This window comes from Neopsephotus bourkii, unplaced genomic scaffold (genome assembly GCF_033783945.1).
Source record: "Neopsephotus bourkii isolate Nb327-2 ecotype Australia unplaced genomic scaffold, CSIRO-AGI_Nbou_v1 NB_1292, whole genome shotgun sequence".
NCBI lineage: Eukaryota > Metazoa > Chordata > Aves > Psittaciformes > Psittacidae > Neopsephotus > Neopsephotus bourkii.
Window position 1 is genome coordinate 441,940 of NW_026901776.1, and position 24,464 is coordinate 466,403.

Genomic DNA, 24,464 nt, shown 5'->3' on the forward strand with positions numbered 1-24,464 from the left:
CCCTTTCTTTGCTGCCTTCCTGTGTTTGCAGCCCTGGTGTGTTCGTACCCACTGCAGGTGCTGCGTGCTACAGCAGAAGCTGAAACTTATTTTTCTTCCCCTCTTTAAGGTATGTCCTCCTCTTTCCCCAGAGGAAAAGAAGTCGAGTAAGAAAAGGAACCCATATATTTGCTGCAGACTGTGGCTGGTTTGTGCAATAACAGTGCCTTTCTCTTCTTGTTTTAGGGAGTGCTGCCGATTTTTTGGAGACAATGGCTTGACTCTGAAGGTGTTTTTTACCAAAGCAGCACCCTTTGGTGTTCTTTGGACACTCACAAACTACCTTTACTTACATGCAATAAAGAAAATAAACACTACGGATGTCTCCGTGTTGTTCTGCTGCAACAAAGCTTTTGTGTTCTTGCTTTCATGGATCGTTCTGAGGGACAGGTTCATGGGAGTGAGGGTAAGTGACTCCTTATCTCTGTCTCTCTTCCTCCTCACCCTCCTGCCTTTCCTTTCCCCTTTCCCTCACGCTGGCCAAGTCAAACAGCCCATCACGCAGACAGCCAAGTGGGCACAGAAATCCTTGCAGAGCAGGAACACATCCTTCCCTGCAGCCTCCCCAGGCACCCATGAGCTCCTGGAGCCCCCGTATCAGCCAGGCTGATGTCTTTGAGTGTTTTCCTTCAGGAAAAAGGTAACTTGCTCCAGACATGGCACAAAGGATAGGTGCTACCTCTATGTTGCTGTGGATGCGCATCAGCCTTTGCTGGCCCCTTCTGAATGACTATTCCCAGGCTATGGCACCAGACCTAGTGGTTTGTAACTTCACATTCCTGCAAGCCCCAGTTGCATGCAGTGCCCTTCTGGTCCCAGCCTGTGAATTTAAACACCTTGCTATGTGTGACAGCAGGCTTGGGGGTGGCATGGCTATCCTTTGCACCCATGTCAGTCAGCAGCAGCTGGGCTGCCCTTGCCCACCCATGGCCAAAACATGTGTATGCGTCGCTGATGGAGGATGGGTGTAACGCCAACACATGGGGACTTGCATCTGGCCAGCTGCTGTGGACATGGGGCCAGGTGGCATGGCAGGCAGTGAGCCCGCTTCCCTGGGGCTGCTCTGCTGGTGACACCCCAACTCTTTGCTTATACCTTTAGTCCTACACGTGGCAACAGAGCTGTGTGCTGGGGGCATTATCAGAAAACCCTGCAGCTCCCTGCTTATCCTGCAGCCGTTCTGGCAGCCCTCAGCATGCAGTGTCCCCTGCAGCAGGGCCAGGAGGGTGGGTAGCACATCACCCCTGGCCAAGGCGGGGGGCCTGCCAGGAGTAAGTGCCAGGTGCCAGTGTGTTCCCCCTGCCTCACTGCACCAGCAGGCACTTATTAACAGCAATAACGATAATAATGTCTCTTTTCTGCCCACCACCATTTGAGCAGCTCTCTGCTCACCCCCCCCAGGCCGTGCTCTCAGAGCTCAGAAGAGGTTGTCAGCCCTCGCTGCATGGAGCAACTGAGAGTTAACTCTTCGGGAAGTGCTGCCCTCCAGCAGGCGAGCTTGGCAGGAGAGCTTGGCCAGCCTTGCGGTGCTGGCAGCCAAGAGGCTGCTCAGGGAATCGTTGCAAAATGTACCTGCCAAAACCCCAACCTGGCCAGATGGTGTCTGCGCTTGCCCACCCCCTGCCCAGGTAGCAGTACCTGAAAACAAATTAACCGGAGGCTTTAGCAAGGATGTCCTGAAATGGTCCTGGAGGCAGGGGGTGTCACTGGTACCACGGCTGAACGTGATGGCCATTCTGAGCAAAGTAGAAAGAGAATAATGCATTTTTTTGTGGTCTTCAGCTGCCTTGTGGCACTGCCTACAGCAGTGCTGGTGGGATGCCAGGAGAGGAGGTGTGTACAGGGCCAACCACTGCTGTCCTGCATGTGCAGTGTGCTCCGTGGTGTGCATGTGCCATCTTTCACCACTGGATATGGCTGTGGTCTAGGTGGGAACCTGTGGGGGGGTACCCACACCGGCAGACAGAAGCCGGAACAGAGATGCTTCTTGTGTTCTCCTGGGTACATGGCTCCGTGTGAAGAGCCAGAGTGGTCAGGGGCTCTCCAGCAGCTTCCCAGCTAGACAAAGTCTTGTGCCATGGCAGGTGACACTCACTGGGGGATGGATCCTGCCCTGTATCCCTGGGGCCGAAGAAATGGAAGAAGCAGGGAAGCAGATACAAGTGGCGGTCTTGGCCATGTCCAGCTGCCCTTCATTTCTTATCACCGTTGACTTGTGAGAGCAGCAGTGAAGCTGAGACCCAGAACAGGGGCCAAGGCAGTAGGGGCAAGCAGTGTGGTGCTCCTGCCATGTGCCATGGCACCCAGTGCTGGTGAGGGGTGAGAAAGCCACCTCTGTCCCCAAGAAGGAGTACAGATGTCTCCTTCCCAGGTGATGGGCCAGCGAGGGACCTGGGTGCAGGAGGAAGGGGCTCGCAGGCAGTGGGCTGGTTGCCCTTGTGCAGGTGTGACACCTTAACCTGTGGCAAAATGCAAGTGAGAAGGGGGACTGAGAGGGCTTGGGGCAGCAGAGCAGCCCTGCTGCCTAGATTCATGTGGCACAGTGGGAGTGCTGGGGGGACACTCCTGTCTGTGGAGGGCCATAATGTGGACTCTCTTGGAGAGACTCGTTTTCTTCCCTCTTTCCACTTTTCCATACAGCTCAAGTAAAAAGACAGTGGCAGTGAGCATGGGACTGCCTGGTGTGCTGAGGGACAGCCTCAGGATGAACAAAGCCTTCTTCCTGGGACTGGCAAGCAGGACGAAGGATAGGTGCTGAGTCTTTTCCCAGAGTGATTTAGGGACTGCAAGCCAACACACAGCCCAGCCCCAAAGCTTCTGGTCCCTTGAGGCCATCCTGAGTCAGAGCTGCTGACCCTTTTGGAAGCAGCTTTTGGGAGGGTATGAGGCAGATGAGGCAGCAGAGGAGACAGTGCCTTGCCCTGCAGCTAGCATCATCCCACGATCCCGCTCCATCCCATGGTAGCACCACAGGATAGATGGTGCCACAGCAAAGCTGTGATGGCACATTTGGGTGTCCTTGTTCACACCTGCTGGAGGAGAAACCAGGTGAGAAAGGCAGCAGCTCAGTGGGCTTTAATGTACAAGAATCCCACTTGGCATTCAGAAATGCAGCTGTCACTTCAATCAGTTTGGCTGCAATTTAAATGTAAGAGCAAGCTACAAAATCCCATCCTCACCATTCATGCACCTGTAAGTGCCTACCTCTCCCCCTTGCACTTTTCCCCCTTTCCCTTCACTGTGCCCAGAGCAATGGTCCAACAGGGCTGTGAGCTGTTGTATTGCTTTCAGAGAGGACACACATGTAATGAAGCTGTGGATGCCAGAAGCGCTGTGGTGCTGAGGCATTTGCAGGTAACCACAGGCTGGCAGCTGTGGTGTGGTGCAAGCAGCCTCTCACCACCACTAATGGTGTGCTTGACAGACAGGCTGAAAGGCTTCCAGAGACAGCGTATGTGACATGCCTGGCATGTCAACAGGCAGGATGAGAGGTGAGGCCAAGACTCATCTGACACTTGTGACATGCTCAATAGAAGAGGCAGGGACCTGTGCCCCAGCAAAACTGTTTGCAGACTGCAGTTATTTGCTTTGATCTTTGATGTTCCCCTCCATGCTACAGTAAGTAAAATAGCTCAGGATCCAGGAGAGGCATCACTGGCAGGTACTCCTGTGTACGTATCATACAGACAAGAGCACCTGCCAGTGGGACTTGGAAATAAATAGACTAGCAAATCCCAAATGATAGTCTTCCTTTCCAGCCAGAGACCCAGCCTCCTGGGAGGTGCTCTGAAGTCAGTCAGCCCCTGACAGTAAAAGCGAAACTGGATGCTTTTCATTCTGCAGTTCATTAATGGTCACTAAGTTTCCACTGCAAAGAAGCTGCAGCATTGGTAGGAAGCACAGCCTTAAAACCCAGTCTGGCTCCAGGAGAGGGCACAGTTGGCTGGCACTGACCCAGCAACAGGTCAAAATAAACTCATAGAAGCATCACCATGACTGTGCAGCCAACGGGAATGTGGTTTTAAAGCAGGGCATCCCTCGCACCACAGCAGGGCCATGAGGCACAGAGCATGCAGAAAGCCCTTTTCACTCCGGAATTACTTCCTGGGAAGGCTTGAGGCACCTGGCAGGACAGTCCCAGAGAAGCTGCTGACCCTGCGGCCTGAACCCGTGCTACCTCCCCTTGAACGACTCCCTTCAGGCGTTGCTGGATGCCTGAACCTGCCTGTCTGAAATGATGTGTATGAACTGAAAAGTGGTGGCATGAGTTTTACTCCCCTGTTTACTTCAAAAACCTTTTTCCTCCAGAACCTCCACCGCACTCAAAGCCTTCCCTGCAAGCTCCAGGGAACTATTACTTCTGTATTATTGTCACACAGAGGCTGCGGGGACCCAATGAGGAGAGGTTCAATGACAGAGATGAAATCCCCCTTCAGCTCAGCCAGAGACAAACTGGGCCCTGTGTTCTGGTCTGCCACGCAGCTCCATGGCAGAACTGCTTCACAGCTCTACTGGCAGCTTCTCTGCAGACAGGGACATAGAGAGGGGAGGCAGCACTGGCTCCATGGGTACCAGGCAGGGCTTGCTACCAGTTTTCTACACAAGCAGATGATACAGAACTGCCCTCATTTAAACCTGCTCACCTGTTTTCCTGTGTTGGTGGTTGTCAAGTAACACTTTCTTGCTTTCTTTCTTTGTCTCCAACTAGATTGTGGCTGCTATATTTGCCATTGCAGGGATAGTTATGATGACGTACGCTGATGGGTTTCACAGCCACTCAGTTATTGGGATAGCCCTGGTGGTGGGCTCTGCCTCAATGTCTGCTCTCTACAAGGTAAGCACACCTTGGCCTTCCCCTCCACACCCCGAAAGATGCCTGTCACACTCATCACTCTTTTGGACTGCTCCTGTCTTACTTGCAGACCTTCAGGCAGTTCAGTGCCACATTCCCTTCTTTCAGGGGCTCTGCCATAAGCACACTGACTAAAACACTGCATTCAGGCATTCACTTCGGATAAAAACTCCTGTTTCCTGGGAAAAGTCTTCTCCGGTGTCCACGGGAGAGCTAGAGCTGCCCTGTGATCTTGAGAAATGAGGCTGCTTTTCCACAGATGCTGGATTTAATCGCTCACCCTGGAAGCACCTTTCAGAGGTTCAGCTTCTTTTTCAAGTCAGTTCAAGTTCTTTTTCAAGTTCAGTTTGTTAACTCCCCTTGCCAGTCCTTCAGTGCCATAGGCAGGCTGCATTGGGCTTAAAGTACTGCTTATCATGGAAATAATTACATGCTTAAAATCCAGAGCACAAGGTCCCATCCAGGGACCAGCAGGGTAAACTGTAGTGTGTAAGATGACATGCAGCCTTTGCTGCTGAGCAGAGAGCTGTTTAATGTAGCCTGAGACATATGTGCATTTGCCTCTGTGCTGCTCATGGCACTCAGAGTCACAGTCCAGAGAGGAATAAGGACTTGTAGGTGTGGGTCACCCACCCTAACTCGGATGTGTAGACAGACCAGAATGAGGTGTAGATGACTCCATATGGCCGAATGAATTGCACCGTTGCAGTCCTGCAACAGAAATTGACCAGGCGAGCCCTGCAGCCTTAACACAAGCAATCCAGGGAGGCTCGCCAAACTGAGAAGCATCTGTCCGTGTCCCTCAGCACTGCACTGCAATGCTTTCTGCTCCTTTTTTGAGATCAGCCTGTGTCTTACATAAGGGAGGTTGTGAAGTGTCATACTGCACTTTTCCCTAAAGGAAAAGGAAAGAGAAGAGAGATGCAAGAAGAGAGATGTGGCTTTCCAGACCCAAGGAAACACCATGGCTCTGGAATCATCTGCAGGCAGGCAGGGTTATTCAAGGCTAGATCCTAGCTCTGCCCCTTCTCCCATGGCACCTTGCCGGGATCAGAGTCTCAGGGCTGCTCCACCAGAGCCCACACACAGAGGTGATGGTGGCAGTGCTGGCAGGGTGATTCACTGCAGTGCACCCTGCATGCAAGGGCAGATGGAGTTGTGCAGCTTGTTCTGCAGTGAATGCCACTCTGCTCTTGCTTCCCATAGCCTGGCTCAGTCTTCATGAGCTGTGCCATAGCACACAGGCAGCTCTGTAGGCAGATAAGCTGTGCCACATGCAGCAGAACCACCTCCACCTGCCCTTCTACCCCAGACACAGACACTTCAGCCTGCCTGTGCTGGCTGCCAGCCCTGCCAGGGGCAATAAGCCGTCCTCAGGTGGCACATGAGGAGTAATCCATTATGCAGAGTGGCAATGCAGCTGCACTGGCAGTGAGAGCTGTGAGGTAGTGGGAGCAGGCAGCAGCTCTATGAGCATGGGAGCCCTGCTGACGTGTCTGCAGGGCTCTGGGTAGGCAAAGGGACACTGGTGAGGGGGCCTGCCATCCCAGCACAAACCAGTAAGTCAGAATCTATCCGCTGTACTAGTCTGCAGCCTGTGGCAGAGGGCAGCTGTACCCAGAGCCCATGGGTTCTTCTGGATCCTCTGCAGTTCTGTGTGGAAAACTGATGTAGACACCAGACCAAATCTGTCTGCATGGGCTTCTTCAATGGGCCACTCACATCCCTTGTTTCCTCTCTCTTTATCCTTTCTCCCATTAACAAACCAAAGCTTTTAAATCCCTCCCTGTGGTCTCATTAGGCCGCAGCTGTGTTCCAGACTGTGAGGCTGCTGCTGCACTACCTGCCTTCTGGGAACAAGCTCCCAGGGAGAAAATGGTCAGCACTGGGAGCATGTGTGGGGAGGCAGGGACAGCAGTGCTTGTGGGCAGGCCATGGTGCACAGCAGGACAAGGCAGGAGGACAGCTGGGCAGCTTGGACCGTGCTTGCTCAGCAAGGCAGCACTCCTCAGGTGGTAGCTCAAGGTCTGGACCAGTGATGTCTCACACAAGGAGATCACCCAGGTTGCTTTCTCTTCAGCCCTGCCCTGCTTCACCAAGTTTTCTGGATTTAATATTAGTTTACCCAGAGCACCAAAGGTGAAACCCTTCCTGCATGGGCTTCTTTGGTGGTTGCCCTTTCCTGTGTCCTAGTTGGCTGCCAGCAGGGAGAAGGCTGGGGCACACAAGCTGGAAATCACAGCTTCACGAGCAGCCACCTCAAGTGTCTGGCAAGCGTCGCCGTATAGGTGCTGACTGACAGCGGCCCATTGGCCCCAACCACTGGCCAGTGGGCCAGGATGCTGGGAGCCACTGGAGCCAAGATGCCAACCAGCCCTCCAGAGGAGTGGTGCAAGAGAGTTAAACCCATGTGTTTTCCTCTTGTAGGTTTTATTCAAACTTCTTTTGGGCAGTGCTAAATTTGGAGAAGCTGCCTTATTCCTGTCTGTGTTAGCTGTCTTCAACGTCCTCTTCGTTACCTGTATTCCTGTCATCCTTTATTTTACCAAAGTGGAGTACTGGAGCTCTTTTGACATCATTCCTTGGGGAAACCTCTGTGGATTTTCAATTCTCTTATTGAGTGAGTAGATGGGAGGCTTTCACACTGCTCAGGGTGGAGGAGGGTTCACAGAACTGGCTGCTGCACACCTCTGACATTCTGGAGCTGTTTTCCCTTCTTCTCAACCCAGTTATCAGCTTGAGATATTATGCAGAGGGTCCCTTCCTAGGTGGCAACGCAGAACCCACTTCTGCTGTCATTACCAAGCCATAATATTGTGGCCCTCATTAGAAGGTGCTGTGGGAGTAAACTGTAAAGCTTGTCCTCACTCCTACTTGTGAACTCTGCTTCAGAGAGACAGCGAGACTTGCCTGGGCTGTGATGGGAAGCAGCCCTTCTGGCAGGGCATTACCCTGAGCTCATCAGCATCCCTCCAGCGAGCAGGTTAGGTCAGGCAAGTCAAGGCCAACCTGCAGTGCCTCTGCTGGCTTCAGTGATAGCTAATTGCTATTCCTGAAGAGCAGGAAGGTTTTGAAAATGTAGCATTGCACAGCAAATCAGGGAGGCGGCTCTCCTCTCTTCTGCTGCCTCTGCTGTGCCACCAAGGGAGCCCAGCTTGGGAGGGATGCCAAATCTGAGCCTTAATGAGTCATGGTCATGAGAAGTGTGATGCTCTTCCCTGTCAAACTAGATATGTGGACTGTGCTGCCATAGTTGCTCACTACACAGGATGATGGCATTGCATCTCCCAGAATGTTCCATTTGTTTCTACTGGAAATAGCCCTTTCCATACCTATCTTGAGTCCCAGCTCCTCTTACCCAGAACAGTCACAACACTTGGCTCTACAAGTAACTCCAGTTTACTTACCAGTGGATTCAAATGGAAGGTTTCTGTGAGCAAGTAGTGCAGCAACTGGCAAGAGATCACTGGGCTGTGTGATGTATAGGTACTACTAGAATACAGTCAGCCCCAGCTCCTGATGTGGTCAGTACTGGCGAGGCTCTCCCGACTTTGCTGAAGCTAATCGCCTTGAAACAAGAGTGATTTGGCTCTCTGCCTAGTTTCACTGTAGTAAAAAGTGTTTTCCTTTCCTTCTTCAGCATTCAATATTCTACTGAATTTTGGGATTGCTATTACCTACCCCACCTTGATTTCTCTTGGAATTGTGCTGAGTGTCCCAGTGAATGCAGGTAAGGATTTCTGTCTTTTGCATCTTAATGAATAAATTAAATCTGTGGCCTTTCAAATGCAGAGCAGGGATAGAATCAAATAGCTTTATTAAACATGCTTTGCATCTTCTCTCAAAGACTGATGGAGATAACCTAGATAAAAAGTGCATTCTTTATATGTTAAATGTGTTGTCTAACATTACATGAATATTCATAATCTCTAAAATTGCTTTTTTAAATTACTGTCCGCAGAAGCCTGGCTCCTGAAAAACAAAGTAGATTTGTTTTTCAAAGTAGATCTCGGGGCTGGGATGACAACTCACAGATGAAGCAGAAATCAATTCTTAATGATTTCTGCTGGGCAGGCTTAACGCTAAATTGAAACAAATAAAATTGCTTATATTTTAAAGCAAACAGATACTAGTAATTCTGCTTGCCTTGGTAACCAGCATTGCAGGTGTCTTTCAAGAGCTCTGGACAATTCAGTTTTGGGCACGGCCTGGTACATTTCACTGACTGAAATTCACTGCCAAGAGACTGCAGAGCCCGAGAGTGCTGGGCAGGAGAGTCCAGAGGCAGCCCCGGCTCAAACCAGAGCCACCTCTCCCAAAGCCAGCCAGGCTGAACTGGTGCCACGGTGCAGGCAGAAGCTCCCAGCTTTGTGCTGACTACAGGCATGAAGGGCCGGGCACTGCTGGCTGCCCTGGCAGGTTTTGGTACCAAGTGGTGTGATCCCACAGAGCACGTGCATGGCTTAGTGTCCACAGGGTTTCTTACTCAGTGGGGCTGTCAGGGTGAGAATTAACATTAGCACGAAGGAGCTGCTGTGCTGGGGAAGGAGATGCCCCTTTCTCTGTGTACCTGGACCTCAGTGGGAGTTCCTGTGCTGTCGACGAGCAAGGGAGAAGATGCCACTGCAGACAATAACTGCAGCTCCAGGTGCTGTGCCTTTTGCATGCTGAGCCCACAGGCCAGCTCTGCCTGCTCTGAAGGGGGCCATACCCTGTTATGTGCTAAATCAGCAGGAAGAGTAGTGTTCCTGCCACCACTGCCTCCATGGCCATGTTCTCCTGCTGAAGCCTGCCTCCAGAGCTGGGGAGGCAAAGGGGAGGGATAGGGATACTGTCCTAATGCTTTGTTCCATGTAATAACAGCTGTTCAATGTCCCACACAGTTGTTGATCACTACACGAGTGAAATTGTCTTCAACAGTGTCCGGGTGATCGCCATTATCATTATTGGCCTGGGCTTTCTCCTGTTGCTCTTGCCAGAAGAGTGGGACGTCTGGGTAATAAAGCTCCTCACGCGTCTCAAAGTCCGGAAGAAGGAAGAAATCCCCGAAGGGAACGGAGACATTGCTTCAGGACTGCCTAACAAAAGCCGGAGAACTCGTCCCTCCATGTCATCCTTTTCTCATTAAATGCTCTTTTTAACAAAACTTTGTGGTTAACCTTATCTATGATGATGCAAAGGTCTTTTCTTGGAAAGAAGCACACCTGTCCAACACGGTGTACATACCTGTACAGTTTTGATATGATCACCATCTAAGGCATTGAATCTTGGCATGTCCAGTTTGCTTGTACTTTTTTCACATCAGACCTTTCACTTAAGTAGTACACTGAAAAAAAAACTGCAAACCAAGAACCTCTCTTCTCTTTTTAAATGAATGTAATATATAGTCAATATATATTTGCATTGGTTATTTTAAAGAATGATTTTCATGAAATGCAGGGCAGACATTTTGAACATTAGGTACCGAATGATGCATTGCACACTGTGATTTAAAAGAAACAAATGCTATGCTACATCACACCTTTATTTTTGACCAGAGCTGTACTCTGAAAGTTGTCAAGGAAAATAAAAGGGAAATTTTCTGGGACTGGAAGACGGGGGGGGGAAGAGTGGAAAGAAGGGAGGAGGTTTGGAAATCACTCTATGTACATGAGCGCATGTTGCGCTGCAGTCAGGAGAAAATTTAAGCGCTAAAAATGCTTGCACTAAAGCACTAGAGAGAAAGCAGTCTAGAGCCCTAATCTCCTTATTCTGCACATGACTGTAGTCCACGTTTAAAATCATGCAAGAGAAATCCAGTGCCTTCTACAGAACTCTTGTCTTTATCCACGCAGAACCAGGTCCTGCCAAGAGGCATTTGCAATGGCAGGGCTCAGGCTCGCGGCCCCAGGGGACCCCAGATTCCCACTGACATCAGGACGTGCGCCCCATACACGCCGTGGCTTCTGTGGGAACACGTACGTTTGCGTGCAGCAGACCTGGTTCTTTTCTCACTTACACAGGTTTTACCCCTGTGTGAAGCTGCGTTTGATTAACACCAGTGTGAGGAAGGGGAAGTCTTGGTCATGTGTGGAACAAGCCAACCAAAAACGATCAAAAGGGGCTGGCAGGAGCGTGGTTGCTGATGCACAGTCTGAGAGCACGGACTAAGGGGGTGAATCACCAGTTGCTTTTACTCCATAATTGTGAGTGTTAAGAGTAAAAATGTGAGATATTTACATCAAATGTAACACTTTTTATGAAACTTGTAAGCACCAGGATGTTTACTTACGCGATTTTGGTTCGCCATTAAATTTCTATCTGTGATAGATCACATGCTATGTAAAAAGTGGGGGGGGAAGGGTTATAGTTTACTATTTTTGAAGTTTACATTGTTGCATACAAAATTAAAAGTGTTCTTTTGAACTGCTGCCATAGCCTAAGGGTCCCTGCTGCCACTGAGGTCCTCTTTGTCTCAGGCAGGGGTGGCATCCACTTCAAAACATTTTAGCAAAGCAACTTCAGATTCCATTATCTGTTTGGCAAAGCTGAATAATAAAAGATTTTAAACTCAGCCTCAGTCAATGCTATCTGTTTCTTTCTCTTGACTGCACTTCTATTCCTGTTTTACTGTGGGTGGTATTGGGCCAAAGCAATCAAAAGGGATAGAATGCAACCCTTGCCAGTCTGTCTTTGACAGCAAAGTCTGCTGTAGTCTTCCTGGACAAATCCCTCTGGAAGGCTGACGTCAGGCATCAGTCAGGAAACACATGTCCAGCAGAAGCAGATGAAAAGAAAAGCTGAGCTTCCTTTGAAACCACTGGTGAGCAGCCATACATGCATATGCTAACAGGTATTTAGGGGCAATGGATGGGACACAAATTTGTACATTAATCATTAGGCCCTAGCCTTGGCCATATGTTTTTTTATCCATATCTTCATAACCTCTTCATGACCAAACAGATACTGAAGACTTGCAAACAGAGATAATACACACAGGCAAAAGATCTGAGGCTGTGGGAAGCTGCTCAGAACCACTGTCCCATTCAGTCTTACACACCTGGATCTTTAACCTATTTCTTCTGGAAGCAGGGGAGGGTAAGGCACAGGACAGGAGCCCAGGTACAACTCTAATAACTGATTGAGAGTCCTGATCTCAAAGCTCTCATATTAAAAGTTTACTCCACTTTGGGCATATCATTTTGTCATCCTTGAAGTAATCCACACCGTCCCCAAGCCCCTGCCTGAGGCAAAGACACAGAAGAATGTACAAATAGTTCTTCCATTTTCCTTAGTCCAAATAAGTAGCATCTTCTGTTGTCTCTGCACTCCATTTCACTGTGTGTTTGATGCAGTCTCATAGGTATCCAAAAGGCTCTAAATGCCAGTTCAAAAACTGCAACTAATGTATGTTTATTACTAAAATGACAGATTAATTTTTTAACATTCCATAGGATTGTGGGGGAGTTTATGCACCAGAATGAATAGCAGCACCAGGAAAACCCTGTGATTTGCCTGATGCAACTGTCATTGCTTCTGCTGGCTTATCCTTTCTGAGTACAGACTAAATACATGCAAGGGCTGTGATTTCAAACAGCACTCTATTACAAACTCTCTCCCGAGTAGGAGCTGAGCAAACATGTTAAGCAACTGTAAATTACACACAGACAAATTAATCAGATTAAATTACCTATATTTCTTCAGGCAATACCTTGTGCCTGGACTACCTGGACTCAGAAAGCAGGCTGGGACATGGATTTCTTCAAGGAATGGGGAAAGAACAGAAGCCAGGGACAAAGCAGCTGGTGTGAAGCAGGAGCACAGAAGAGCTGCTGATGGTATCAGGACAGAAATGCCTTTGGGAAACATTTTCCAAGAGAAGACACTCACCTTTCCCTTGCTACAATTCACTTGAAGAAACGGGATCTGCATACTTACTCTGAAGTCACAAGCTATAATGAGTTTGGCTCCATCTCCCTGATGTGTCCTACAGAAAGAACCAAGTCTTTCAAGGCCTCCAAACCTGAGTTGCTCCTTGCCAAGACTGAGAAGCTTCTTTCACAGCCCAGGTGTCATGCAAGCTGTCTTTGCAGAAACTGCTATCAGCAAATAGATTTTGATGGGTAAATTTAATTAGCTCAAAACTCTTGAAAGAGAAGCAATGAGATATTCTTCTTCAGCTGTCATGTTCTAGGGCATTTCAAAAATCCCTGCACCTTATCTAAAAGTCCTGAACATTAGAAAGAGAAATAAGGAAAAAAGGAGCTGAAAGATCTTGTGAAAGCAAAAAGGAAGTCAAAGGAACAGATGCACACCTGCAGCCTAAAAATACTCTTTTAAGAGGAAATCACAGTCCTAAGGACAGGAGCAGTAACTCAAACAAATGTTTCTGAAAATAATAAGCCTTACATTTTTCTACCTGTTAGAGGTCCGAGCAGACAGATTTGTAAGGACTTATAAAACATGAACTTCAGCTTGGGTCTCCTGCCCTGCTGGCTATGAGTACACATTATGGGCCAGTGAACACAGCTTTGCTATTTGCCAGCAATAGGTCTCTCTGTCCCTCTGGCTTCTGAAGCTGCCAAACTTCAAAATGACTGCAGCCTAGTAAGCAGAGTAAGTTGCTTAATACCCTCCTTGTGATTTTTGGCCAATTACACGTTTTAAATGCCTTCATGACTTGTAAACAAAACCATCTCTTTCATTGTGTAATTTTGGATTTGGTCAAAGGCATGTCACTTGCTAGCTTGGCTGCTAAGAAAATTGATATTGATCTTGGGCACAAATATCATGTTTGAGAATGATGTTGCCTTTGTGAATGTGTAAGCAATCCCATCTGGTACCCTCCACAGACAATGTTTATAGTGACTATAAGTAATTGGTGCAGCTGATGCATTATTAAATACAATACTTGAATACAGGAATGCAGCTGGATTTTTTAGAAAGATTTTTAGGATGTATTTCAGTCTCAGAGAGAACTAGAAACCACTTCTTTGCTTTTAGTACATAACATGCCACAGAAATGTGAAGGCATCCAAATGAAACTCAGATGAGTTTCCTTCTATCATTTACACAGCTTTGAAAGTTGAAGTCTGCTTGTTGAACAGGCAGATTCCCAGTTTCCCACCTAGCTTTCCTGCAAAAGGCTGAGCATCAACATTGCTGCAAAGCAAGCTTGTCTCATCCTTGGTAGGGTTAGACAATTGCTAATCAGGAACCAATAGAAGAGTAAGAATTAGTCTTCCCACCTTACCATTGACTGCTTTTCCCAAAATACTCCTTCTTCTGTTTTCTTTCTTCCTAACAACTAAACAAAAATGGAATATTGGCATTAAAAACAATGCCTATAATTAACGTGAATTACTTTTGTCACCTCAGAAGAATCCTAAACCTCCAGCTGCTGGGTTTTTCTGTTTTCTTCATCATAGAATCATAGAATAGTTAGGGTTGGAAAGGACCTTAAGATCATCTAGTTCCAACCCCCCTGTCACTCCCTGGTGGTCGTAATTGCCACTTGTCTAGGTAGCCTATTGATTTTCAGACTATGTTTCAAGGAATTCTCCATTGATGTCCACGAGATGTCACAAAGACAAGGAAACCTTTTCTCAGCAGGCTTCAGATCACTAAACTGAGATTGGGAGAAGATAAAAATTGCTGTTCTGTCTATTCTTTGTCCTTTTGTGTCCATACCAGCCCGCACAGACGGATTAGTTCTTCCTAGTCAAATCCCCTCCTGTGCTAATTGATGCAGCCACAGCCAAGTCTCCATCTCAGTGTCCCAGGCCATGTGTTTAATTTTCAATGTTGATGCCACACTGGCACTCCCTAGTGTGACAGCGAAGACACAGCACTGTTGACCCAGCAAAGACAGCATTATGAGGAAATCAAGGTAAGAGCCCCAGTTAGTTGAAAAAGAACTTTACAATGCACATTTTCTTAGGGATTCAGAAAACTGATTTGGTAAGGCTGCCAAACAAAAGCTACAGTTTTCCTTCTCACCATACACTCCTCCTTCTTTATTCATTCAAAACCCTAAATTCTTGCTAACTCAATCCAAAGACGTTAAAGCAGGTTATTGTTAAAAGGATATCCATAAAACTCGACATGAAGTCTTTATGACAGGTATCTATTTCTTTAATAACATCTATCTCACTAAAAGCTAAATGGAAACATAATTCAAAGGCTTCAACTGTAGCCAGCAGTGCACCTAACAAACCTGGAATTTTTTCAGCCTCCCCTCTTTCTAGAACGTTTGCCTCTGCCCGATATTATAAATATCCCATTTATAATACTGGGCACGTTTCCCAAAAGTAAGAGACTAAAGATAGATACTTAGAATTGGCTAACAAACAACAAAAAATCCATCTCCTTCTGATAGCAGTTTAACCAAATGGAAATATTGCCATTAAAAATGTATTAGAGAAACCTTTTTCCTATCCATGCACTTTCTTAAAACCAGATCACTAAATTTCCATAATATCCATTACATGGAGCTATTTACAATTGTGTCCACTGAGTATCTCTTGGGCTACAGATCATTAAAGAATAAACTATTTATCACAAATCCCAGGTGTGCTATTTAGGCTTTGCGATTAATTATACATAATCATATTACCCACTTCGTTTCTACAATGGAGTAACAAACCAACATTACATGCACCATAAATTTTGAAATCTAAAACACAACTGACATTTCCTATTATCGTGTTTCAGTCCTGAGACTTAGCATTAATTTTCTTTTCAATATTCATGCTTGTAAAAGCTTGCTTTGCAAAACCTTGAGTGCAAAAGGGGTCCAAGTAAGCAGGAATATAAATTTACTTCTATATTAATTCTTTTCAACAGAAAAGCATTAATTGAAATTCTACTTTTGTAGTGGCTTCCACTCACCTTAAACCGCCTGTTTTGTTAGATGTTAAATTACTGGATTTCTATCTTTTTACCTATCACAGCCTAATCAACAGAAGGTAGTTAAGCAAACAGGCAGGGATGAGAATATGGGCTGTTATATACTGTACAGTGTACAGCAGCAGTCACATTTACTTCGCTTCAAAAAGATTCCCTTTGAAGGGGTTGGTTAGGTGTTTTGACCAATGAAATCCCCTCCGGTTCTGGCTGGCTTATAAGGTACTCTGCAGAAGAAGCACAAATCCTTGGTCTTCTCTGAAAATACCTTTCCTGATATAGAGGTAAGTGAGCCACCTGCAAGGAGAACCAGATGAGCATGCCCATAACCACCAGTGGGAATTGTTACTGCATGCTGAGAAGGAAAACCAGCTCAAGGTAGGTCGGCAGCTCCCCCTCTCCCTGGCCCGGCTGCCGAGCGGCCTCATGCACCCGAGGCAGCACCAGCCATCAGCATGGGAGCTGGCAGTGGTTCTGCACCCGGCGGAGTTGGGCTCTTCCCAGCACCAAACTGCCACCCTTCCCACGAGTGCAGCGGGTGACTACGGCAACACGGGTGATCGCTTTCCAAACTGCAACACTGCCCCGCGTTGCTAGGCAAATGATGATGCATAAAATAAGACTTCCAGGTCCTCAGCTGCAGGGACTACCACATGGAAACGCCACCGATTCCCAAATAAAATAACGAACATAGTGCGCTCCTGGGTGTTCTTTACCAGCACCGCAGGGTTCTTTCCCGGTGCTGCCGCTCGGCTGAGCTCACCCGGCGCCCGGCTGGGGTGTCTCTGGGGTGTGAAACACACCCTTCACACACCCAGGGCTCTCCTCTCACTAAGCGGGACCCCTGAAGGGCCTGGCGGGGGGAACCGAACTGTTGGGACGGGATGATATGGGAAGCCCAGTCCGGCCCGGCCCGCGGCGGGATCCCGCATCTCCGTCCCCATGGCGACCATGTCCCGTGGCCAATCTCGCCCGGGACTGCGCCTGCGCACTAGGAAAGGCGCCGCACCGCTTCCGGGGCCGTGACCTTCGCCGAGCGGCTGAGGCGGTGCTGGTCTGCGGCCTCTCCCGCAGCAGTGCGCTCCGGCAGCCGGTTCCTCGGGTGCCTTGGGACCGGCTCGCAGCCGGCCCGGTGCCGCTCGGACACACCGCCGTTTGCATTCAGGTCGGCAGAGAGATGGCGGCGCCAACGATGGAGGAGAGGAAGGCCTGCTGGGGGGCCCGGGACGAGTTCTGGCAGTGCATGGACAACCATGGGGATGATGCCTCCAAGTGCGAGAAGCTGCGGCTGTCCTTCGAGTCGCTGTGCCCGCAGCAGTGGGTGAGCAGCCGCCGCGCCGGGCGCGACCTCGGCCTCTACTTACCGCGTTAATGATGGCAACTCTGGCTTCTTGCATTGCAGAACGCGTGCTAACGCTTTCTCATGGAGAGCCCCGCACCCTTCGAAACGTACCTTGGTTTGCACGCTTTTTGTCTTGTAGGAAAATTACAACTCCTGAGCAGAGCACTAACTGAGCTGGGAGCTGTGAAAAGTAGATTGAAGCGCATGGTATAAAGGGGAAGGAAATCACAATCAACTTTCAGATAAATACACAACTACGCAAGCATACAGGCAGATTGTTTAGTTAAAAAAAGTTCTGAAAGATGCTCAAAAGCGTGTGGAAGTGCATAGAAGTTACTAAAGAGAAAAGGCTAGTACAAAAGGGAGGCCACACACTGGGCTTGCACTTGCATGGCATCTTAAGAAGGCTATCTGATGCCTTGTGCATACCCTTTATGCGGTGTAACTTCACAGTAAACCGTTGACTTCCATGTAGCCCACTCATGTTGTGCCTTCTAGTTTCCCTAAGCTCAAGCTGTAGTTCTTAACCTTTTTAAATGCTCTCTTGCAAACAGCAGTGGCTGAGGGGCTGAATGGACTGAAGTTGGTAACAGAAACCCAAGTACATTCACAGTTGCTTTAGTGACTTACACTTTGAACGCTGCATTTCTGCTGTGTGTCATCTCTGGTGATGATGGTTTCACATGCAGTGCTTTGCAGCATGCACATCATTGGCTCCAGGCAATGAATTCAGAGGTTACATAGGATGCAATACCATAGAAAAGCTGCTGGGCTTATAATCTTTGCATTACAAGTAATCTTTATTCATAGGAGTGAAAATAGCAATAGACTGGTTTTATCAGATGCTTATGGAAGTAATGGGGTGGTTATGGCAGGAAACTGAAGTTCACTTTCAAAATGATAAAAAAAAAATAAATCCACAAAACAAATACTCCACTCTTAATTTCTTCAACAGAGCAAGAAGCTCCTAACTAATGTATTAACATCCCCCTCAAGTTTGGTCATTATTCCTTGTTCTTTTTGTGATGCACAAAGCCTCTTTTTCTGCCAGTTTCTTCCAAATATCTTTTTTTTTAACAGGTTAAATATTTTGACAAAAGAAGAGACTTTTTAAAATATAAAAAGAAGCTTGAAACAGAAGGGTATCAACCTCCAGAAGCTGCTGGGAAGTCCTAGCTACTCTGCTTTCAAAATGAATCTAGTGAGAATAACTATGGAAGGAAAAAGCACGAGAAAGTGACAGAAGCTGCTTGAGCTCAAGAACTGGTAACCAAACTGTCTTCCTGAAATGCACACTGCTGCTCCTGTTACCAGGTCTCAGGTGTCTTCTGGGAAAAGATGGTCGTGGATAGCTTTTTCATGAGAATAAGTCAAAGAAATAAGGTGCAGGGCTATTCAAAAATTAAGATTTTGAATGTGCAATTAGTCAAATTGTTTCATGGGAATACAGGATTTTTTAATAATGTAACATAATTCTGAAGAAAACAATAAAACTGTTTTTCAGTAAGTTAACCAGCTTTTCCTTAAGATAAAAAGTCCATTCCAACTTCCTTGGTCAAAAGGAGGTGCTGGTATAATATGATTTGTATTTGTCATTAAACTGTATTTTAAAATACTTTGATATATGTGGTAAAGTCAGACATCAGTTTATAAAACAGCAGCTATTAGAAGACCTAATGCATGGGGTGGCATTTAATGTAAGTGAATATACCTTGAAAAACATGCTGGAGGCACAGAATGCTTTGGCTGCAGTAAGTTTTGATTGAGGTTATAGGAAGGCACCACTTTCATTTCAAGCATGGTCATCACAATTGAAGTAACTGCAGTAAAAACTTATTTTTTGAGTTTGGGATTCTTCACACACTATACTGATGTTCTAATAGTAGGAAAAAATCCCCCACACCACATGCAATATAAATAGTATTTATTTCCAATGCAACGGTTTTGTTTAAGGAGGTACAGTATTAAGGCATTTAAAAGTCAGTCTGAACATTACGGAGAATAAAACATGCAAAACTGAAGAATCCCCATTCACCCTGAGTTTGTATGTCGCCTATTCAGAATTTCACATTGTAGCACCATAGGAAGTCACCCATCTGTACTATAAGGCACAGAACTCTTGACAGTTATTTCTACTGTTTTTGCTTGATGACTTGTTGCCTTGTGTACTCCCAAATCAGCAGAGCTCCGCTTACATGAACATTGAGGGATCGAATGATGCCCTGCTGAGGAATTTCCACACAGACATCCAGGTGGTGAATCAGGTTTGCTGGGATTCCTTCATGTTCATTTCTAGTAAAGAAAAAAGAAAACACAGGAGACCTAACTAAGCTTTCATGTCAGAAAAAAAATCAGTTCACTGCTCCAGCAACAGCTGAACACCCAATATGAAGACTTCCTCTCTGCCTTTATTTTGAAACGAGTGAACAGCTGTATAGGAAATGATCTGGGCATGAAGCTGCTGGCTCAACAGGGAAGCTCTAACTGCCCACTTTACATTCAGTGAGGTCTTGGTATGAGGGAATGTCGAGACTGATTGGAGCCTTGAACTGGAAGTGTTTCACCTCTTCAGAATGAGCACACCAGAAGTTACTAAAGGTTACCTATTGGTAATTGGAACTGTGGTTTTAAGTAGAAGAGAACAAAGCAATGATGAAAACTACATTCTGAAGACAAGTTACATATAAAAAGGTTTGAAAACCCAGTATTTCTGCCCTTCTTCCTGGTCTCACTTGGTGACCCCACAATTCTGACTTGCAGGCACTTTCCTCTAGACTTCTTCAAGTAGCCTTCCCTTTGTCACATATGAGGCTTGACTGCCTATAGGAACTTACTACTGCTTTCCTCTGAAGTTGTCTCAGCTTCTGCTTGTACTGCAGAAACTTGCTTTGTCTTGTGCCTCATCCTTGATTTTTAAAGCATCTCCCAGCTATGCATGCTTCCACTCCGCTCCAGTCCTCACCAAGTTAAGCAGAGCAAACAGGCACACCCCTTCTTGCTGAGCAAACTGCAGCCTACATGCACAGGGTCCCAAGTAACTGAAATGAACTGATGGTACGTACCTCTTACCACACCAGGAAAACTATAATCTGTGCTGTTGCTAATTCCACTCATTAAAAAAGTAGTTACAGTGTAACCATGCCAAGTGCAAGGTCTTACACCTGGGTTGGAGCAATCCCAGGCACAGCTACAGGTTGGGCAGAGAAGAGATTCAGAGCAGCCCTGCGGAGAAGGACTTGGGGGTGCTGGTCGATGAGAAAATGAACATGAGCAAGCTCCAGTGTGCGCTCGCAGCCCAGAAAGCCAACCGTATCCTGGGCTGCATCAAAAGGAGCGTGACCAGCAGGTCAAAGGAGGTGATCCTGCCCCTCTGCTCTCGTGAGACCTCACTTGGAGTATTGTGTGCAATTCTGGTGTCCTCAACATAAAAAGGACATGGAACTGTTGGAACAAGTCCAGAGCAGGGCCACGAGAATGATCAGGGGACTGGAGCACCTCCCGTATGAAGATAGGCTGAGAAAGTTGGGGCTGTTGAGTCTGGAGAAGAGAAGGCTGCGTGGAGACCTCATAGCAGCCTTCCAGTATCTGAAGGGGGCATATAGGGATGCTGGGGATGGACTCTTCATTAGGGACTGTAGTGATAGGACAAGGGGTAATGGGTTAAAACTTAAACAGGGGAAGCTTAAATTGGATATAAGGAGGAAATTCTTTCCTGTTAGGATGCTTAGGCAGTGGAATAGGTTGCCCAAGGAGGTTGTGAATGCTCCATCCCTGGCAGTGTTCAAGTCCAGGTTGGATGAGGCCTTGGGTGATACGGTTTAGAGCGAGGGGTCCCAGCCCATGGCAGGGGGGTTGGAACTTGATGATCTTAAGGTCCTTTCCAACCCTAACCATTCTATTATTCTATGGTAGCGTATTAAGTATTAGGAGAAGGATCATTCAGAAGCAGGCATCAACACCACCTGCTCCTTAGCACGCAAAGCCAAGCTCTGCTGTCTCCATGATCACTTTGCACTCTAAATCCACCTTCACCACTGCCACTTGGTTTTCACATGACCAAAATCTGACTACTAGAAGGGATGGACTGCAAGAGGTAAATTTACAAAAGTGTGTGTGTTCTTACCCCAGCAGTAACAGTGACTTCTCTGGGAAACAATATTCTGTAAGGTCAAAACTTTTAGCTGTCTGCTCCACACCAATAATAGTGTAGCCTTCTGTTTTTTTCTGCTGTAAATAATCAACAAGCTGAGATGGTTTCACCTGTCCATCAGAAGCAGAGAGAAATACACAACTGTTTAAGTATCACCATCTGTATAAACTTCTGAAGTAACCGTGAAAATCAATTTACTTAGACTGTTTTTAAGATGAATGACTTTTATCTCCAAAAGCTATGTCCATATGCATAGCTTAACATTTTAAAAGCTCTTCAGCAACATCACACAAGGTTAAGGTCACAAAAAATGTACTCCACGAATACCATGAACAAAAAGGCTTTTTATGATTCTGACAGCTACAAGCCTTTTATCTGAATGCAGAAGAATCACAGGGAGAAGGTGCATAGTTGTTTAACCTGGAATTCCTTCCCAAAACAATACAACACCCAGTACCAAGGCTGAGTTGCCTTACGTGCCTGCATTACAACTTGTGATAGCTTGCAGTGAAGAACTGTCTGCACTCTACTCTTTAAATTGCTTATTCATATTAAATGCCTTCATGCAGAAGTTCTATCATCAGTACACTTCTATGCAGAGACTAGGCATGACAACACGTGTCCATCAGCATTATTCTGTTTTAGGCAAAACACTGTAGCTATCAAGAAAAATCTGAATAGGCTGAACATAAACACTGAGCGGAGGTGGTGAAAAATTTGCACTCAATTATTCAGATGACTTAAAAGTGATCTTGAAAAACTGATTATTATAAAATATCACAAACATTTTCTACCAAATACTAAACATATAAATCTAAACCCATATTTTTATACGCTAGATAATAGGTTCTAAAAGCTTGGCACAAGTTAGCTTCAGGCAAGCTTGGCGATCATCCCCACAAAGTTACCAGAAGCAATGGAGCAAGCAAGATAAATGAAGCATTGCTTAACATTTATAAATACACATTAAATTCCAACTCACCACTATAAAAAATAGAGTAACAATGACAGCTCACACAATCAATTTAAAAATAATGTTAATTTCTTATTGCTGTGATAAGCTATTTTTATGAGGTTGAGCCAAATTTTATACCAAAATAGTTAAGATTAAGTCTCAGCGATAACAGTGGGAGCTTCTGTTAAATAAAAGGTTCATTTTTACCAGATAAAAAAAGACTGAACTATACATTTGATGAACTGAAGATGTACAGTACACTTCTGAGCTACTAAAATGTTTCCATTCACCTCAACCAGGGGGAGCCACTGCTCTGCGGAAACGCTAAGATGCTGAAACTGCTTATCTTGTATATAATGAAGACTGCCCACAACTAATGCAGATGCCCCAAATATTTCACTGGTACGACATAAACCTGCGAATAGAAGAATTAAAGTGATTTTTGTGTAGCAAATAAACACAAACCCAGAATATTTTAGCAATTGAGAAAGGACAAAAATATCCAAGAGAAATGGTTACTTTAGTCCTCTATTTTTAATCAGTTTTACGTCAGTTTTTCCAAGCCACACCTTGTTCCATATAATTTACCAAGGTGGAAAAAAGTTTTGTAACTTATCAGAAAGATAAAAATTAGAAAAGTATTATATCTGACCTTGTGCTTCTACAGAGTAATGGGTCAGCTTACAAGCCTCAACAGGGATGGACTGACACACAAACACATGCTTAAGCTATAAAACCTATACCTGTTAAATGACATTACATTGAGAGAATGACACATTACAATGCAGACAGCACCAGGTTGTGGGCTTATTTTTCATTAACAGTCTCACTGAAGTTATTTAAACTGCTGACAACAGCAAGTATAATGCAATAAAGTATTTGGAGGATTTATTATATCACAGCTTGCATGACATTGTGAAAAGCACTTAATCAGGAACAGGCACTAGTTTCACATCATGAGAAACTAGTAGGTCTATCAGATTTGGCTTAATCGTTACCAAAAAGAACGTAAAAGCAAATTATTTCCTTTAACTATGTACAATGTGGAAAACTCAACTGTAACAAAAAATACAAAAGCAGTAAGAAACTGAGCATGACTTAACAGCAAAGTTCTATTTAATTAATGCATGCTATGTGTAATTCCTCCTCCCCCAACCCCCTTGAAATGAAACTATAGAAGATCCCTTCTTCCGAAGCAGGTAGTATTTCGTTTGGTTACCACCTCTCCAAGATAGTAATCTATTTCTCTGAGCAGTCCTTAAATAGTTTTCTAATTATCAACATAAAATAAAATTCATTACTATTATCCAACTGGTCTAAAATAAGATGTGCCATCAGCCTTACCTCCTAAATTGGTAGGTTTATCAATAAGAGAAGCCACCACAATCAGTCTGCTGTTTGATTTACCAAGTTTAGCAGCACGGTCCTGACATACCATTTCCAGGTCTAAACTAGGAGTACTGTTTTTCCAGGGTATAATCTTTTTCTGAACATCAGTCCATTCTGTCTGGCTATCTGTTTCAGCTGAATTTGAACCTATAAAAACAATTACTAGTCATACAGATAGGCAAGTGATAGCAAAACTACTGCTTCAGTAAAGATTACCTAAATGGTAATACTGTAGACACCATTAGTCATTTACTGTTTTATGGTATATACTCTGCTCACATACATAGAAGTCTACTTCAGCTAAGAAACAGAGATCAGATTGAACACATATGTATACAGCTAACATTATTATATATAATAATATTTATATAATATATAATATTTATATAATAATTATATAATAATATATTATATTATTAGCTATAATTTACCCATGTCTTGCTGAGACCAGTCACTTGGTTTCAGATCACGAAGTTCTGTTCGAGAATGATACCACTGAAATGCTGGTGGCAAAGGAATGTCAGTGAATCTATCGAATTTAGAGAGTGAGATCCATTCATCTTCAGCAAGCTCCGAAAGGCGGGGAAGAATGTAAAATATAGTCTGCAGTGTAATACAGTGTTATTAGCAGAGCACCACTAAAGCAAGCAAAACAGATAATTAATCTGTAGTAATTTTACCACAAATACCTCATCTAGCATTCCGTGATCTTATACTTGTTTTTCTTTGTATTTGATATAACTTACTAATGTATCTCTCATTGATCACTTTACATACAGTGCTATCCCAAATTTTCATAGATCTAGTCTCCTGCACTCTCCAGTTAGACATTTTTTAAACACACATACCCCTT

The 24,464-nt window shown here is 45.6% G+C and overlaps 3 protein-coding genes across 7 annotated transcripts in view; 2 read left to right on the top strand and 1 right to left on the bottom strand.

Annotated features, from left to right (window-relative positions):
• Window positions 1-11,444, top strand: part of SLC35F3 (solute carrier family 35 member F3) — a 168,749-nt gene extending 157,305 nt beyond the window's left edge. For 3 of the 4 annotated variants that reach the window (XM_061365673.1, XM_061365674.1, XM_061365676.1), the window contains 5 exons: window positions 226-445; window positions 4,748-4,873; window positions 7,319-7,511; window positions 8,532-8,621; window positions 9,775-11,444. In XM_061365673.1, coding sequence (XP_061221657.1) covers window positions 226-445; window positions 4,748-4,873; window positions 7,319-7,511; window positions 8,532-8,621; window positions 9,775-10,019 — 874 coding nt within the window. In that variant the 3' untranslated portion in view covers window positions 10,020-11,444. The remainder of the gene's footprint in view (window positions 1-225; window positions 446-4,747; window positions 4,874-7,318; window positions 7,512-8,531; window positions 8,622-9,774) is intronic. The other variant, XM_061365675.1, reaches the window with a different exon arrangement.
• Window positions 11,445-16,858: 5,414 nt separating this feature from the next.
• LOC133218861 (cytochrome c oxidase assembly factor 6 homolog) lies at window positions 16,859-18,629 on the top strand. Its single transcript, XM_061365679.1, has 2 exons — window positions 16,859-17,096; window positions 18,198-18,629. Exons 1-2 carry the CDS (start codon window positions 16,953-16,955, stop codon window positions 18,291-18,293), a joined length of 240 nt encoding a protein of 79 aa, XP_061221663.1. The 5' UTR covers window positions 16,859-16,952; the 3' UTR covers window positions 18,294-18,629.
• Window positions 18,630-19,024: 395 nt separating this feature from the next.
• The window catches only part of TARBP1 (TAR (HIV-1) RNA binding protein 1), a 34,818-nt gene continuing 29,378 nt past the window's right edge, over window positions 19,025-24,464 (bottom strand). For both annotated transcript variants that reach the window (XM_061365678.1, XM_061365677.1), the window contains 5 exons: window positions 24,043-24,214; window positions 23,567-23,758; window positions 22,513-22,637; window positions 21,241-21,377; window positions 19,025-19,409 (listed from right to left, as the gene is read on the bottom strand). In XM_061365678.1, the coding sequence (XP_061221662.1) occupies window positions 19,250-19,409; window positions 21,241-21,377; window positions 22,513-22,637; window positions 23,567-23,758; window positions 24,043-24,214 (786 nt within the window). In that variant the 3' untranslated portion in view covers window positions 19,025-19,249. The remainder of the gene's footprint in view (window positions 19,410-21,240; window positions 21,378-22,512; window positions 22,638-23,566; window positions 23,759-24,042; window positions 24,215-24,464) is intronic.